Source organism: Leptosomus discolor, chromosome 5, assembly GCF_034619465.1.
Source record: "Leptosomus discolor isolate bLepDis1 chromosome 5, bLepDis1.hap2, whole genome shotgun sequence".
NCBI lineage: Eukaryota > Metazoa > Chordata > Aves > Leptosomiformes > Leptosomidae > Leptosomus > Leptosomus discolor.
This window is the reverse complement of record NC_141395.1, coordinates 6,776,388-6,794,979: the sequence shown is the minus strand read 5'-3', so window position 1 is coordinate 6,794,979 and position 18,592 is coordinate 6,776,388. Positions and strand designations below refer to the sequence as shown.

Sequence of the window (18,592 nt, the reverse complement as noted above, 5' to 3'; positions counted from 1 at the left end):
CGGACTGAATTGTGTGGGGTCTTGCAGTGTTTTCTTAACAATGTTTGCATAAAACCTTGTTTCTAAGTGTTGCCTATCCCTGAAGGAAGAGTTCCAACGTGAGTGGTGGTGTGTAATCACATCTTTTGAGGAAGACAATTAGTGCTGTTCTGTCATAAGTAAAAAGACCTATATGCTGAAGTACTCAAGTGTTGCAGAAAGACTGTAGTCTTCTGGTCTTGCCTTAGCGATAGCAAGGTATGTTTACAGAAACTTTCTGTAGTAAGAGAGAGAATGTTTCATGGCAGAAACAATTGGGACTTTGATCAGGGTTCATTTCGCTTCTTTTTAGCAACTTAATGGAGCTGCTTAAGTGAGAAGCTGTGCTTCTGGCAGGAACCTGTCTGAAGATGACAGCAAACCCTGCTTCAAGGAGAGTCAACCCGGTAACCCAGAGCTCCCCTCTGACAGGCCCACCTTCTTTCATTAGCTGTGTACAATGGTAGTGCCAGTAGGCTGACTAACTACGTGTCGGTAGCTGGGTGTGATGAATCTAGGCATGTTGACTCCATTTCTGATAGGCAGGAGAAACTGTAGTGCTCTGTTAGGTGATAATCCATAACCAAATTGCTTTATTTGCTGTTAGAAAGTTCTTCAGAGTTGGCGAGTTGACTTAAACTGTTCTTCACCTTTGTGCTTGGGTAGGGACTGAGTATGTTGTTGTGGTGATTATAGTTCTTTAGTAGAACCTGTTGGCCTTAAAGATACAAGGCAGCTATGAAAGGTGTTGATGAAAATACTACTTTAAATGCAAGTTTAATTTCTTACCCTCCCTTGAGAAAGCCCAGGGTTGTTTGAACCTGGTCTGCTCCCAGGTGGCTAGGTGCTCTTTCACCACTGTCTGATCCTGTGTGGACAACTAATGCTTGGGTACTAAGAACTGAGTGCTCACAGGGCCCTGGCGACTCCCCAAATCAAAGGAGAAGACCCTGAAGAAAGTTATAACATGACTGGAGTGATCAAGGTGGTAATCTGCAGAGGTGATGTTGAAATAATGTCCTTAGAGGTATTGTGTGATGCATGGGCGCTTGCTTTTATGAAATATTGCATGAGGATTCAGCCTGCAGATTTTGAGTGGTCACCGATGTGTGACGCCTAGCTTGTCTAAATAGCAAAACCACTGTCCTCTTTTCAAGTTTAATTTCCAGATGCATCATTTAGTAAACACAGTAATAAGTCTATGAAAATATGGATTATTTTTTTGCGCACTTATAGGGTGAACAAAATATATGAATTACATTTTTTTTTTTAGGAGAATTGCTGAAGTTTGGAGTTCTGTCTTGATACTATAAACCTGCAATAAGTGGCAATGTCAAGGGTTCCCACCCCACCTCCTCCTGGGGAGATGTCCAGTGGACCTGTGGCTGAAAGCTGGTGTTACACACAGGTAATCTACCTAAATTCCAATGGCTTTATTTTCTAGTCATAATTAAAAAAAAAACAAAACTAAAATTACTGAGTTATGCTGACAATGTTAACTAGTTCTCATAGTTAATGGTTGCGTAAGTTAAATTTTATTGAAATTTTCTACATCTTTTGTTCAGGTTAAAGTAGTAAAATTTTCCTACATGTGGACCATTAATAACTTCAGTTTTTGCCGAGAAGAAATGGGTGAAGTTTTAAAGAGTTCTACCTTTTCATCAGGGCCAAATGACAAAATGAAGTGGTAAGGTCTTTATTCTACCAACTGGTTTGTTTTGGTTTTTTTTTTCTCTTGTAAAAGTTGCAAAGCTAAATTGCAAATAAATATTAAAACTTTGACATTTCTTAAGTTTTACGCTAGGTACGGATTGGTTCTAATTTCAAAGTTTCAACAGTCATAAGGGAAACACTTGTTTTGGTAGCATGCGTCATTGTGTCTTATAAAAATATTTCTGAATTTATTCTGGGTATGATTTAAATGTAAGATTTCTGCATTTCTTTCAGGTGCCTGAGAGTAAATCCAAAGGGATTAGACGATGAAAGCAAAGACTACCTGTCATTATATTTGCTTTTAGTCAGTTGTCCAAAAAGTGAAGTCAGAGCAAAATTCAAATTTTCCCTGCTGAATGCTAAAAGAGAAGAAACAAAAGCAATGGGTAAGGGGATCTTAATGTATTGCGTGTGGATTTGTGAGAACATCCTGGAAAAAATCACTGTTGTAATTTCAGTCGAGAACAGAATTTAATATTGAGATAAACTTTAAAATACCTTTTTTAATATCCTTTCAGAAACTTAATTAAAAGTCTTGTTCGTGTTTCACACATATGTGATCACTGAGCTATGTTAATTCTATCCTGAGCAGTATAAACTACGGTGCATTACTGACTGCCGTCACTCCAGATTCTTGTCACTTAGCTTTTCTAGCAGGTTATTCTTGCTTCCTGTTAGTAGGGATGTATTTGCTTGTTTCTAGCTACAGTGGAAGTAAGTGTTTGATTTCCATAGTTAATTAGGATAAACATGCACGGTTGTTTAAGACACTCCTTTACAATGTTTTGGTCCATTTCATTTGATTTACACTGTAATCAGTTTAAAAACATGAGCCATGTGCCCAAGGAATTAAAGACTTTGAAATAACTGGTGATTTGATTTAATTGCCTTCTTAATATGAAAAATGTATGGCTCAGTTTCAGACTAATAAGCACAACCTTTATTGGAAGCACTTTTTGGGAAAGCTGGAGTTCTCATCAAAATATGTCATTTAATGCTGGTCTGCACTGAGTTTGTGCTGTTGCTAGTCCTGTATATGAAGAATCTGTCTATGTTTTTTTTTCCCCTCCTCCTGCTCCAGGACTTAAGAGATCCTGCAGGGTCTGTTTTGTTGCAAGTTCTGAATTTCTTGGAAAAAATCTGTAGTTCTCTAGTACTCATACCCAAAGTGCACGCTACTTTCTCCTTACGTAACTAGGCCCACTTGTAATCTTTAAAGTAAATCCGCAAAACTGAGTTCAAATCTAAAAATTAAGTGGTTGGACTCTTTGGAAGGTAAGTAGATGTATGTATTTCACTCTGTTTATGCTCTCCACTGATGGAGTGGCTGCTTCAGTCCCTGCAAGCCTCCTGGTTCTGGAGCTTATACGAACAAAGCTAAACTTCTGTACGTTTGGTGGACTGTGGCTTTTGGCTTGAGACAGTTTTCCAGTCCGGTAGCGGGTTGGTGTATGTAATTAAATGGAACTGCAGTGTGCGCTTCAAAAGGTATTTTGAGATAATGGTAGAGTCACAGAGTAGTGGAGGTTGCAAGGGACCTCTGGAGGTTGCCTAGTCCAAATGCCCTGCTGAAAGCAGGGCCAACTAGAGCAGTTTGCTTGGGACTTGTTATGCTTTGAATATCTCCAAGGATGGACGCTCCACAACTCACCTGGGCAACCTGTTCTTGTGTTTCACTAGATGCTGCTGGTCCTCTTTTTGCCTTTCAGGTTCATTGGTGGCACTTGTTCATTTCTTGTCCGCCAGGACCCCGATTGCTGGTCACCTCTTTCTTCCTGAGCAGCGGGTCTGTAGCAGACACCGAGCACACCATTGCTCACGTGGGCCTGCCCGCTGATCCCGACCCATAAACTCCCAGCCGGCCCGTCGTTCTGTCGCAAGGCAGAGCTCCGCACGTTCCTGCGGTTCTCCTGTGAAGGGCAGCTCCCTCACCTCGCCTTCCTGGCCTGGCCTCCCTAAAGAGCCTGTAGCCATCCACTGCAGCGCTCCAGGGCGTGAGCTGTTCCACCGGGTCTCTCAGGCCAAGGATATCCTAGCCCTGCAACTGCACGCAGAACTCCCAATTCCCCCTCTTTTTTTTCCCCACGCTGCGTGCGTGAGTTTGCAGGCACTTCAGAGAGATGCTCCTGAAGATTCTTTGCCAAGTGTTGCTTTAAATGATAAAAATCACAAGGTACTAAAACCCTCAAATCCGATGAGTAGATGTGCCTTCAGTTTCTGCAACAGTAGCTATCCTGTATTTGGCACTACAGGAATTATAAACATATTTTCATTTTGGGAAATTACCAACAGAAATCTTATTTCTTGGACTTTCCAGCCATTTACCATCTGCTTCTGGAGATGCTCTGTTTTTATTTATACAATATAATGATGCCCAACTTTAGATGTCCTTTGTAAATTGATAATTCATGCATAGACTGCTGCTTCAAGTGATGAAGCTGTGTATAAAATAGGTAACAAACTAACATTTTAACTTTAGAAAGAAGAAAAATACATATACACTTTACTGCTGCTTTATTTTTGTGCTTTTATATATTTAAATTACTACTGATCGTTTCAGAGGGTTAACGCTGGTTGTTGCTGATAACAGCAAAATCTAAGCCTGCAGAATAAAGAATTGGGCTGAATCTAGAGGAGAAATTTTTGAACCTTCTGTTAAATGTTACTTTCTGATACTTATTTTTTCATTCAATTTCCTGAGGTTTGTTGTGAGGTTTTTGCCAAGTTGGTAAAAATGTGAGAACACTAGTCCAGATGCCAAAAAACCCTAAACAATACTTTTTCAAATGGCAATTTTTCTTCCTTGGCGTAAAGATTTAAAAATGTGAAGAGTGTTCTAGGTTTGTTCTGTCGCCCTCAAAGCCCACACTGCGCTTCAGTAAGTGCATTTCCCTCTGCTGCTGTGCTCTGCGTGGGGAAGGGTGTTTTGTTTGAGTATGTGGGTGTGATAAGGTGGCAGGGATAGAGACAGCTCCTGTGTTGTCAGTTCCTGGGTGGTTCTTCATTGTATTAAATACAATCAAAACCTGGACAACATGTTTTTCTTGATCTAGTTCTAGTGAAAAACTGTTAGGAATACCATTTTTCCGGGTATTGGCAGTGAGAAGGATGTGTTATACGCGTGTGTTTTCTAACATAGGCAGTGTGTTCCATGGTCATCTGTTTCAGTGATGCTACCAAGTTAACTAGCATAGAGAAGTCTGACTTTTCCTGATGTGTTATTATTTTGGATGGTTTTTTTGTTGTTGTTTTGGATTCTGTCATGAAAAATGCTTTGCTTTTCTAACAAACTTCCGACTTCTAAATTGCTCTCCAGAAGGCTAAAGTATCTGTCCATGCAGCCCATGAAATGGTGGCATTTCTTGCCCAGCTTTTTTGGAATGAAAGGAAAGTTCTATCTTAGAGAACTCTTCTTGAGATTCCTCCCCTCCTCGTGGACTTATTTCAGAAGCATTCTTGCTGTCTTCATTTTGAATGATTTTTCTAAATATAATTCAGAATACAGTTTATTCCACATACGTTCTCAAAGCCATTTCCAAATAATCTTTCCCATGTTTTAGTTCCATGTAAAAGCAGAGGGTGCTCTTTCCTCTGGTTCCGTTTGTGGAACAAGTGGCCACCTCACAGTGAACCTGCCATGTAAAATAGCTTACTGAAAAAAAAAATCTTACTAAATTACATATGTTTGCGCTAGTATCACCTTGGGAACCCTTTTGTGGGCTGTGAACATTAGAACTGGAAAAAACGGGTTGTGTGGTCACAGCAGGCCTGATGGATTAAAAAAAAAAATCTCGTAACTATGGCTAAAAGGTAAATAAAAATAATATCTTTTTGTGACGGAAGAAATGATTGTTAATTGAAAGCTTTTATTTCTGTTTTGCTTTCTTAATGGTTTCGCTGTATTTCAAAATAATTTCGACCTGTGGAACAAAATTTTCCGTTTCAGGAAGAAGTCGAAACAGATTGTTATGACAACTGCAGAAGTGTTGTCAGAATGCATTTGTGGTGACAAATTCATTGTAATGGTACTTCCCTGTGAACAACTTCTGTTTTGACACATTGGCATTCTTAAACATGAACTGAAAAACTCCTCTCTTGCTGGATGGTGCCTAGGATAACATCGAAGGAGATGATATGGTTTGAATTGCAAATTGTGCTCTACTAAGTTCTACCAAATGCTTTATAAAATAACACTATTAAAACTTTTTAAAATGTTGTCATCAGTTGTGGGTTTTCTAAAAATGTGACGCGTGATCCAAATGTGTTAAATTGATTCATTTTTTGATTTACAGTGTTAATAGAGAATTTAGGTGGTGTTATTTGTTAATATTTTTATTTAACTTGCTTTATTAGTACATAACTCTTTTCTTTTTTTTTTTTTTTAATCAGAAAGCCAAAGAGCATATCGATTTGTGCAAGGCAAGGACTGGGGTTTTAAGAAATTTATCCGAAGAGATTTTTTACTAGATGAAGCTAATGGCCTTCTACCAGATGACAAGCTTACATTATTTTGTGAGGTGGGTATAGGTTTTTAAGAGGTACACTTTTAAATAAAATGTTTTCTGCTCTAATAAATGGAAGTTTATGTTGATTTAAACAGTAATATGCTATAAAAGTTGTCTTCTGTAAACTATAAATATGGTAAAATACACATATACTTGCTTTGTCTGCATTGTGTTTTGTCGTCTTTTTTGATACATGTATACTGAAGTGTAGAATAAGTCTGAATTGATCAGACTATTGGGCTTCTCCATGATACTGACGGCCAGGATTACGTTAGATGAACTGTAGAATTATTTGTGCTGATACATGCTGTCTGTAGAAGTACTGTTTTACTGAGGTCACTTTATTTGAAAAAGTTGTATTTGGAATTACAGAATTGTTTTTCACTGGATAAGCAAAAGGAAATGTCTGCATGCTGGTTCGCATTATAAAAAAAATGAAACCTGATTGTCAGAATCTGTATTTCTGTAATCATAATTGATGGCTTTAGCCAATGAACCGGCCTTTCCAGTAAATGAAACACTTTATTTTTATAGTAATTGTTACATTTTGTTTTCTGAACAAATGCAAGTATCCTGTAGAAGGACTGTTTAATACTGAGAATTGATATTGAGAGATGTCATATAAATTTCATATAAACTTCCCGATGTATTATGGGTCACTTTTATAATATCAGTTATATTGGTAACTTAAATTATCGTATTAAAATTGAGTAAAACACTCGGTGTTAAAAATGGAAACTAGAGAAAGTTGCAGCGTTAAGTACAGCCTATGTTAAATATACATTGGCTGGTTATCTTTGCCATAAAGTGATTAGTGACTTAGGAGGACGATAAATGCTCTAACTGCTAATAGGTTTGCTTTGATCTGTGTATTTACAGGAAATGTGTAAAATTGTCTTGGCAAGATTAGGATTTAATTATGTGTCATTATGCTGTGTAGGAAGAATAATTGAAATGCGCCCCCTGAGACTAGATATTGCAAATATAGTGCATCTTATTTTCACTTAGACAAGTTAAATTAGCTGCATGATAAATTTGTTTTGAGTACAATTATTTGGGTGATAAAAGCAGGTGTAACAAGTGTTCTATGGTTCTGTAAAGATACTTTTGAGTGTTTTCTCAATTTAAGCTTTCCTTATAACGAATACTTTGATGTAAATGAACAACTCTTAAAAATAGCTTTTGGTTTTGGAAATAGGTCACTATCTAATTTTAGAGATAAAGTTTGTTTTAAAAAAAAAAAAATTAAAAATACTGAATTTTCCAGAGAGAAGCACTGTTGTTAAAATTTTGATGCTAACCTTTAAATATAACTGTGTTTCCCTATAAAACTTCTCAGTGTTTTAGTGTGAGTGGCTTTTGTGAAGTGTTTGACCTACCCTGGTTATAAATGCTGAAGGAAGCACAGCATTTAGTTGTGCACAGTGAGCATGTTAAAACAAATTCTGGCTTGTTTCAGGCTAAAGCAAAAAAAAAAAATTGCAAATCCAAATAATTTTAAAATGTGTTTATTCTAATGTGTTCTTCTAGCTCTTCAGCTGTCATTAGAAATGTTTGAAGGATCTGTTTTTATAGACAAGTCTGAAGGTTTTTGTCCTAACTGTAAGTTCTAATTTCTGTGTTTGCCTTCCTACTTGTATCCTAGTTGGAAGACTGACTTACCACTTCTTGAAGCTATGTTGCGCTTGGCTTGATAAAACTTACCAGAATAGCAGGTCACTGAGTATCAGTTGTGCTGGTTGGCTCTTCTTTTCTCCCTGTGGGGTTGCAGAAGGGTTATGTGGTCTTCCTGGGCAGCAAAGATATTCTTTCTGTGTTGCTGGATGTTCTCAAGATCAGTTGGATAGTCCTTGGATTGGAAGCTGAAAGGTTGTTGGGTTAAATATGTTGCAGAGTCTGGTGTTGCCACTGGCAAGTGACCTATTGTTTAATACAACTTCATGATTTTATTTTTTTTAAGCAAACCAATCTCTGTTTCGCTCAGTTCTCACTTTCCATGTAATCTGAAATAACTGAAGCCTTGCAAGTCTTTTCATTTGCGAACAGAATAGTAGACTCCCTGCAGGGATGTTTCTCCTAGTGAGTGCTTTGGCAGATCTCTTACTCTCAGCTTCGGTTGAGAGAGTAGTCTAGAGTGTCACTTGTACGATCTTTACTATTAGACCTCCACGGATTCAAACCCGAGAAGACGATCCACATCATCGGTGTTAACCGTCATCGCACAGAGAATTTGTTCAAGTCCTAGTTTATCCATTTTTATGTACCCTTGCACGCGAGGGTGTGCAATGCACACAGGACCTGTGCCCCTAAAGAATGTGTGCTGTGCAAAAGCTGCACAGCGTTGGATAGCTTCTTGCAAAGTGAAGTAAATCAGACCGTGTGGAGTACCTGGAAATCCTGGCTAGATTGCTGCTCCTCTTTAAGATAGGCTGTTTGCCATTAATTGTAGCATCTTCTCGTCATCCTGCAGTTTAGTGAAGAAATACCTTCACTCTTACGAGTGATTGCGTAAGCACAACTCTAAGGTGCCTGAAATAAAGCTTTGTATCAGGTGTTGAGACAATCATAGAACAGTCACTTTTAACCTAAGATGGGTTTTCAGTAGTTATGTGGGATTAACTTGATTTGATTTCAGCTTGATTCAAATAAATTAAAAAAAAAAAGGCACTTTATTTTAAGCATACCATCTGGACAAGTGAGAGATGAAATGTCAGACCCCTATAAGTGTTTGCATTTAGAATCTTTAAAATTGTTACTGTCTACAGACAATACGTGCCAGGCCACTCAGATGTAGGAGACTTGAATTCAAATTTTGCTCGGGTTCTAGCTTAAAAGGATGGCTCGTAGCAAATTGTTGTGTGGCACAACTATCCGTATATATTAGAAACCATTTTAAAATAGAAGCTTGGAGCATCAGAGGTCGGTTTAAGTGCACACAAAGAAGGTGTAGGTGACCTTCCCAGGCACTGTCTGTAGGTAACGAGGATGCTGTGCGGACAACTTGGATCATAAGCTTTGGGTCAAGTCTCTGGAGAAGCAGAACTCTCCTTTGGCAACAGAAGACTAGATTTGCTAAGCTGAGACTCTGTGTGCATGAAAACTGTGAAATAGAGTACGCGATAGCTCTATGGACTTTTTTCAGTGTTGTAAATGCATAGTCTTTTTGTGAAAGTGAAATTTTTCAGTGCTTTGGGGTATTTTTCTTCCTTTAAAAGGCAGAAGAATATAAAGGAATTTCTTATAATCACAAGGGGGTATGGGATGAAACAGGGAATTAGGCAATGATTCAGATCCCCAAGCTGCTGTTTTAATTGGATCATCCTCTTCTGATCTGGAGTTTGGTTTGCGGTGCTCTGACTTTCTGTGAAGCTTAGTTGTGCTATTTTTGCTTTATGCCAGATTTATTCCAGATGCTGTGCTTCTGGAAATCAAACAATGCACTGATCTAACAGTATCAGTGTTTTCTCTGAATGTATAATCCTGGTTTTCTGTATTTGGGAGATGTAGTGATCAAGACGTTGTAGTATGGCTCCTTTATGAAGGTTTTGTTGAGGTGTCTGCTCTCAGACAACAGAAGTAAAACCTGCTGAGCTCTTCTGTTTTCCCAACATACTGATGGAAAGGACTTAGTATGCAAAGATATCCGAAAAAAGCAATTAAGAATGCTACTGTCCTGTTTACTGCTTATGTGAAAGACTTAAACATGGGGAACGATGGCAATATATTCACTTCAGATGCATGTATTTCACAGTTTTCTTAACTAGTTCTGTACAAAAATGACATTGTGTGAGCATGCATTTCATTATTGACGTTACTTACCTACTGCATCTTGTATTTCATTGACTTAACATTTCTAAAATAATGGCTTTAATCTTGTTTGGAAGACAGTCACTCATGATTCCTGCCTCAGCTGGACACAGTAAAATGAAATAATGAAGAAACTATGTTACTTGCACTTAGGTTGCATTATTGCATTGCAGGTTAAGTATTAACTTACTGTAATTAAAACTAGGAATATATTAAAAATTTCTATGGATTATTCTTACAAAACTTTTCTGTGACCTTGTGATTCTGAAGATCTGTTTAGATTTTTATATTGTATATATTTTACTTAAATGTGTGAAGAGTGTTGAACTGTTACTTTTCCTCTGAAATAGCTTTAACTTTTGGTTTTGATCCCACTGGTATCCCAAGAGCCATATCTGTCCTTGACTTACTTACTTTGGCATTTCTGTTGGGTGGCATGTGGTATTGTGCTCTTTCTTTTTGTTTTGGTTGGATAAATACACGGTGTTAGAGTCTCTAAGTAAAGCTGTATTTGTTTTATATTACTTAAAAGTAAACTGTAAAGCATTAGTTTATGGTTCTGGCCTAATGCCAGAAACGCCACTGGGTTTGCTTTGCAATTGTTGAACTTTTAGCAATAGGTACTGTAATTTAATTATTATTGGCATTCAGTTATGAAGGAGTTGTCTTGCTGTGATTTTCTGTTAGGTAAGCGTGGTCCAAGACTCAGTAAATATATCAGGACAGTCTAATACAAACACTTTGAAGGTACCTGAATGTCGACTAGCAGAAGATTTAGGGAATCTCTGGGAAACAACAAGATTTACAGATTGCAGTTTTTATGTAGGAGGACAAGAATTCAAAGCTCATAAATCTGTCCTTGCAGGTACTTTCTACTTTTGTATTGCTATTTTTTTTTGTAATTATAATTGCTAGAAGTTTAAAATTTGATTATATTTAACATTTACTTTTTCTTGCTGCAGCACGATCTCCAGTTTTTAATGCAATGTTTGAACATGAAATGGAGGAAAGCAAAAAGGTAAGCCTTAGTGAAAACTTTACGTGTAAACACTTGTACATTGTGGAAAACTGGAAGTATTGCAAACTGAGGAAGATGAGTACTACATGATGGGGTGTGTGTGTGTGGAGGAGCTACTACTGAACGCTCTCCTGGTGAGTTCTGCAGGAGTTTCTTGGTGTAGAAAGAGCAGATAGGGCTGACTGTGGAGAGGTTCTGGAGGATTTGTTCTTTCAAATATCTTATCTGCCCTAGATCGGGTTTTTTTAACATTAGCTACTGATGTAATTGACCTAGTAATCTCTGCCCCTTTTTGCTCTGGTTTATGCCTTCGCATAAGCTGATTGACTTAACTAAGGTTTTGGTTTAGTGTGTTATTTTGTGTGGTAGCTGGGACACACAGAAGCAACAGGTGGATTATGGCTCAAATTAATCCCTGAGGCAGCGAAGCACTCCTTTTCATTCACTGTTTCTGCAGGCACTTGACCTGTGTAAGTGTTTTGGATGGATAGTTACTTAATCAGCACGGAGAGCTGCTTCTGCTTTTATGCACTTAATATCTCTCCCACAGCGAGGAGTTGTTTGTGTCTTTCATGAAGAAGAATATCTAAAATGGGTTGCTTATAGTCAGAATCCATGAAAAGGCAAGGAACTGATCAGCTCACTAAAGGGTTGTAAGAGGTGATCGTCGCTTAGGCTTGGAGGCTGCAATGGTGCCGCTTGTGTGAACAAATAAATCGGGTCAGTATGGTGCTGTAACATACAGTTGAGTTTCACAAATGTGCCGTTTTTCTTCCCTGCACTTCTCCAATCTAGAAACTTTCACAGGTAGATTTGGAGTATTGGAAGCATTTTATTGGGATTTCTGGCCTTTAGGAGTGAATCTCCAGTGCAGCCCTACTCCTGAAAAATAGTGTATGTCGTTCAGCGCACAGGAAACCAGAACACACCCATCCCGTGAGCTGATAGCCTGTGGTTTTTGTACTCCACTCAAAAGCCTGACGCTTGTGTCTACATCTTTGACATAGTTTTCTTTGCAAGTTGCTTATAGGGAATGCTATTAGGGGATGGGGTCAAGCAGGCAATGCCACGGTTTTATTAGGACAGTCTTCAGCTACTTGATGTCAGTTAGATATGCTTCTTTGTTTGCTTTTTGGATTCTGAGAACTAAATGTAGGCTGTGTTGACTCAATTTAAGTCGAGCCAAAAATGGCTCCCTTCGTTCTGTCTGCTGCTCTGGCTTCTGACATTCCAAGTACATCATTGTCGTGTTGGAAACTCAGCAGCGCTTTTAAATATTCTTGAAACTGTGCCTTGATTTTTGTGTACAGCCTGCACAATAGAGTCCAGAGTCAGACACTTCTAGAAAAAAAGCTGCAATTACTTTTTATTGCCAAAGCTTTTTCGAATTATTTCTACCTGACTTTGAGCTACTGATTTTGATTACTTTCTGCTTAATATTGTTGAATGTTAACTTAAATTTGTAAGGATTTTGTCTGATGGATGGCAAGTGAAAACTTGTGTGCATGCAGATGATATTTGATATGTTCACTTTGAAGTTGTAGCTAAATTCCAGAGGCTTTTATTGATTCTTCTTCTTTACCAGAACCGTGTAGAAATAAATGATGTAGACCCTGAAGTTTTTAAAGAAATGATGAGATTCATTTACACAGGAAAAGCACCAAACCTTGAAAAAATGGCCGACAATTTGTTGGCAGCTGCAGACAAAGTAAGTGATTGACTCCTAATTTATCAAACCTGATGTTTGCTTCTGGAATGTTCTTCTAAAAAATAATAATCTTTATTTCAGATTGATATGTATTTTGATTTTATTTTTTTAAATACAAGAAACAAATCTCACAAGAAATGGAGAAAGATGGGAAAGAATAGACTTTTTTAGCAGTAGAAGGCTGGTAAATATATATAAAGTTTCAGATATTAATTATACTTACTATAAATTTTTTTTTAGAAATTGGGGACAATTAATATGATTTAGAAAACTGGTCTTGAATGAAACATATCCTAGATCTTTGTGGTTTTGAAGAGGATTTATACAAAAGTTTGAATTAACTACACTCCCTAAAGTACTGCTACTTCAGAACTTCCATCTTTTTGTTTTCCCTACAAATCTTATAGTTCTAATCTTTCATCTCTTCTGTATCGGGCTGTTGCCTACTCTTTAAATTGTCACTCTGAAATACTTTTTCTACTATGATTTTTGAGATGAGGGGACTTATAGCAGCACAGCAATTAAGCGGAGATTATTCCCTTTCATATCATAATTTACAGTTTTCTAACTCTTTAGAAGCTTGACCTGATACCTTGGTTTTTTAATTCACTGCTTTACAGCTTGAATTGACATTTTAGTTAGCTGTCCTCAGAGGACACACAATTGTCTTTCCCTGAGGCATAAGTAGTTTAGAATCCAGAAAATATTTACTTCAGTGTGTGTAATCTGAAACTTCTTCAGTCTCAGCCGAGTATGGCAGTTTCTTAAACTACCTTTGCAATTTCTGAAGTGGTTGTGCAATCGTATCCGTGGTGAAAGCTGCCTGTTCTCATAAACAGTCCTAATATATGTCATTTAAGGTAAGTCATCCCAGTAGTTGATTTCAAGAAACAATTATAATTTTTTTTTCTGGCAATTTAATGTGTACTGGGTTTTTTTTTGTTTGTTTTGTTTTTGGGGTTTTTTAGGGGCTTTTGGTTTTTTTCTAAGATCTCTTGACCTGGCACTGCCATGGCTTTGGTGACTTACCACTCTTACTCTTTTCACCTCTCATTGCCGGCATTTCATCTTCCAAAGCTGATGGTGTTTTGTCAAATTTCAGCACACCCAAGCAGGAAGGTGAAATAGTGTTATTTTATGAATGCTGGCTTTTATTTAGGGCATAATTGATAGATGTAGAGAATATTATAAGGTACAGTTATGATTGTCTGCAATACCAGCAAATAAAAATGGTGAGCTAGGAGGTCCCTATAGCTTTTTGTAACAGTTAAAAACTGCTAGAAACTTTCTGCTGTTCCCTCTGAATGTGAAAGAATCTAAAAATGAGTGTTCTGCATATTACCAAAGGCATTACACCGCTGTACGTACATGGTCAGTACAGATTTGTTATAATTGATACTCCTTTACTCTAAATAGAGGTATCCTGAGTACTATAGTAATAAAACAGAAATAAAAATGCGTGGGTCTGGAAATATAGATGTTAGCCCAATAATTTGACTTAAGTGGCATTTCTTCATTGCATAAGACGGTTACTAATACAAATGTATGAGTGGCAACTTGAATATGCACCACTTATGTGTCTAAAATTCTTTTCAGACTTGAAAACTGTATCTGAAGGGTGCTAAACTAAATGGGATGGGTAAGATCTCAGTAGAAATATGTACAGCTGAATGAAACCTGTCAGACTATGGCATCTTTCAAGAAAGCTGCACAGTTTATTCACGCAAAAAATGGTGTGGGAATGCAGTTATTCTGCGTCCATTTTCTGGTAGGCTGTGTCAAAGGTATGGAAGAAATTAAGAAATTCAGAGATGGGGCTAAACTTGGAACAAGCTGGTTTCCAACAGGCGAATGTAATTTCCCTTGGACAGTTTTGTGAAACTCCCCATTATATAATTTCTTGCCCCTTGCTTTGAGATGTAAACCTGTCTAATGATGACTGTGATAAAGAGCCCGTGGCTGTTTCTTGCTCTTCCTCCCTGACCAAACTGAAGGAAAATGAAAACTTCTGAATGAATTATTTTTGTTGTTTTAATAAAAGTTCTCCCAGTAAAGCATCTGGTCGCTTTGTGTCAAACCTACTGCATGTCTTGCCATTTGAGGACTCTTCAGTGTATTGAATTTTGAATTGCCTGTTTGGAAGCAGTTTGATGTTAAGCTTGGGAGGCACCAAGCATTTTCAGGACTGGAACTGTCTTAAAAACTGTCGAGATAACGGTAGAAAGAATGAGTTTGAAGAATGATTAGTGTAGTTTTTTCTTTTATCAGTATGCACTGGAACGGCTGAAGGTCATGTGTGAGGAAGCACTCTGTAGTAACCTCTCGGTAGAAAATGTTGCTGACATTCTTATCCTCGCAGATTTGCACAGCGCTGAACAGTTAAAAGCACAAGCAATAGACTTTATTAACAGGCAAGTAATATTTATGAGACTCTAAATATATTTGTGTTATGCTTTGTGTACCTTTTCAATATTAGCACAGTTCTCTCTTACAGGTGCAGTGTTCTTAGACAACTTGGGTGTAAAGATGGGAAAAACTGGAATAGCAAGTAAGTTTCCCTGCCTCACGATGTTCTGTACAAACACTGCTAAATAGACTGCAGATCTTAAGAACTGTTCCTTCATTTCCACCCTACTGAGGCCAGTCACTGACTGTAAGTAAAGTAGGATTCAGCGGATGCTACCCCAGCCATGATTGTGCCTTCCCCTTTAAGTGACAGAGTTAACTGCCCTCCAGTGTCAGATCGTAACCATAGCTGGTTTTCGTTCCTCTCCTAGGGACATATCGGTGCTGAGAGATGGTGGCAGCAACCTTTATAAAGGAAACCATTCTCTTGACTAACCAGGTTTGTGCCTGGAGGAGTGACAAACCCCAGTGTGGTTTCAAGACTTGCTTAGGTCGCTCTGAGCCTGCAGTATCTCCAAAGAAAGGAGGGCAGTTGCTCTTTTTGCCTTCAGCAACACGTTTGTGCACCTTCCCGCATGCCAGCACCAGTACTCTTGAGGCCACACCACCAGTCAGTCAGGCTCCTCTGATCTGGCTGACCCTGTCCATGCTCGTGCCTACGCTGGAAATAGGTTGAGAATATGCGGCTCAGGCTGTAGGACTGATTGCAGCATATATTTAGAACAGCTCAAGTGAATTATGGAATAGAAGACAGCCAGCTTCAGAATAGCCAGTGTAGGTAGGCTGAAACAGTAAAAGGACAGCAGAGCACTTATTTCTTACTGTCACGATCACCAGAGATGTTAAAAGCTGTGTTGTACCAGTTACTTTAAACTTAGTGGTTTTCCTTTGAAATACAAAGTCTTCGCAGGCCTAATTATTGAGCATGATGTGGAAAAGGAAGGTGGTGATAGAAGGTTAATAGTAAAATAACTGGTTGAAAAACTAATAAAGATAAGTCAGAATACATAACAGTGTAATCTAGCTCGTGTGTTCCTTCTTAAGTGATTTGGAACTTACTGAGCTGACTTCTGTGTGGGATAACTGCCAGTAAAGATGCTGGTTGTCTTTGCTTCAGCTAAAGCATCTCCAACAAGTCAGGGAAGTAATGTGAGAGGGCCTGGCTTAATTTACTGACTCTGGGCACCAGGGAGTCTGAACTTTGATATTGTTTCTCAAGGCACTTACCTCTACTGACTTGCAGCAGAAGATTAAAGGCTTGCATTAGAAATCTGCAAAAGGTTTTTTAGAGGTTGTATCGTGTAGAGGTCAGCTGCGATCTTTATGCTTGACAGCACTTCTGAAACAGCGTGAGGGTGCTCGTGAGAGGCTTTTGAAGATGCAGGGCAATGGAAACTTGGGACTGATGCATAAGCTGTGGGCTCCAAATTACAAATTTATCCTGAGTCGATGTGGCATGGATCCCAACCGGTGTAATACTCTTTAGGGGCAGAGTGAATTTTGTGCTTTTGTTCTATATTATTTCACAAAAAAGAAAATACGTACATTGAGTAAATAGATAGTTTTTAATCTCCTGGGAGTCAATATGATACTTGCTGAAATCCATTGTTGTTTCTGTGTTAGTTAAAAATCAACACTGGCCATTGAAAGCCATTCTGAATGTAGTCTATGATGTTGTGGTGAAGAAAGAGGGAATGTTCTCAAGTATGCTGCACTGGTACTGAACCTGTGAGCTCTCCATGGAGGGTTCTGTAGTCAGCCAGCTGATCTGTCTTCATGGCTTTTTCTAGTGTATGAGCTACATCACTTTTGCTGCAGGTTCAGCTGATTCATCTTGTTGTCCTTTTCTCTCCCCAAATTGAGCATGCCCTTCTTCTGTGTAATGAGATTATCATGTCTTCCCTTTTCATCTCTACACTAGACCTCATCATTTTCTTCTAGTTTTCCTGTTATTTTTATTGTTTTCCCTGAGCAATTTCAAGATGGTTATCTTAACACGGTGCCCAGTATTAGACGCAGTTCTCTAGCTGAGGTCTTGCTGGTGCTGAGTAGAGCAGAATAAGCACCCTGTGTCCTACATGTGGTGATTTCAACATACCCAAGCTGCAATTTGCTCCTTCCTTTCCCATGGCATCTTTACTGGCGTTCGTAATGTCTGTTGTCTCATAATGCTGAGCTGCTCTTGTGCAGTCGTTCTGCCTTGCCTGCTCTTCTCCCCTGTGCATTTGTGCCTTTTGGTTTGTTAAATTGTGTGACTGTTCTTACTACTTCTGTTTTCAGCCAAGCAACAGACATAATGGAAACAGCGGGCTGGAAGTCCATGATCCACTCCCACCCTCACTTAGTAGCAGAGGCCTTTCGCGCACTAGCATCTGCACAGTGTCCACAGTTTGGCATTCCACGCAAACGGCTAAAACAGTCATGAAATCTTCCATGAACTTTAGAGAAATTGAATTGACTCTGCTCCTCCATGTCCAGAGGTGTTTTCACAAACCATAACGAGAGTTTTTGTTATCCTTGTCCACAGAACAGAAGCTGAAAAAGCCTATTGTTTGCTTTTCAGATGGATAATTTATGGTTTAATCCTCAGCTTTAAATTAGACTGATTACTCTAATTCACTGAAAGGCCTTAAATTATCTTCGATGACTCTCTAGTCCATATAGTCTAATGTATCTTGATTTTTTTATTATTATTTTTTAATGTGCCTTGTCTTTTTGACTAGGCTCTGCAGGATTGCACTAGCTCCATAATGCAGTAAAGTTGATAACTGAAGATTAATTTTTGAAAGGGATCTTCCATTATTTTCAGAAGAAAAAAAAAGAATTATTATAGTTTGGTCCTGTGCTAACTGGAAGGTTTTAACTAGCCTCTCCTTAAAAGCGCTTGAACCGGAGGCGCATAATGTACCCCGGACAAGCGCTAAGTATAGGGAGAGGCTGTTCACCTTCGGCAAATGCCTACAGGCTATTTATGGCAATATACTGCTTTGAACATAATTTATTTTTCATTGTGGGGGCAAATATGCAATGGTTTGGCCCAAAAATGTATTTTCATTACAGTTTGTAATGCTTATTGTGTGTGTGTGTCAAAGCTGTCCAAACGGTAGAAAGAAACACAGAATAAACGTCGTCTTGTGTTTCTTTATGGTCCATCGTTAGTTTACATTTAATGCAGAACTGAACGAGAGGTAAGAGAGTTCAATGTGAAAACAGAGTAGTATTGTATATGAAAAGAATATATCCCACGTGTATGGTTACATAGAAGAGGAAAGGATGCATAGAGTGACCAAATGTAAATTGAAGAAATGGGCCAAATGGATTCTGAATATGCACTTTTAACGTGTAACTTTTGTATGTTGTGTGGTACATATATATTTTGCTTTTGATGAATTAATGAGGTACAGGTAATTGTGGCTT

At 38.3% G+C, this 18,592-nt stretch overlaps 1 protein-coding gene across 2 annotated transcripts; it reads left to right on the top strand.

The window, feature by feature from the left end:
- The first annotated feature begins 1,348 nt into the window (after positions 1–1,348).
- Positions 1,349–17,767, top strand: SPOPL (speckle type BTB/POZ protein like). 2 transcript variants are annotated; one of them, XM_009956777.2, is made up of 10 exons: positions 1,349–1,426; positions 1,584–1,705; positions 1,966–2,117; positions 6,121–6,248; positions 10,731–10,908; positions 11,006–11,061; positions 12,647–12,769; positions 15,038–15,180; positions 15,264–15,317; positions 17,456–17,767. In XM_009956777.2, exons 1-10 carry the CDS (start codon positions 1,349–1,351, stop codon positions 17,598–17,600), a joined length of 1,179 nt encoding a protein of 392 aa, XP_009955079.1. In that variant the 3' UTR covers positions 17,601–17,767. The 2 variants fall into 2 exon arrangements, with proteins under 2 accessions (XP_009955079.1, XP_009955080.1); XM_009956778.2 differs by lacking the exon at positions 15,264–15,317.
- The last annotated feature ends 825 nt before the right edge of the window (positions 17,768–18,592 follow it).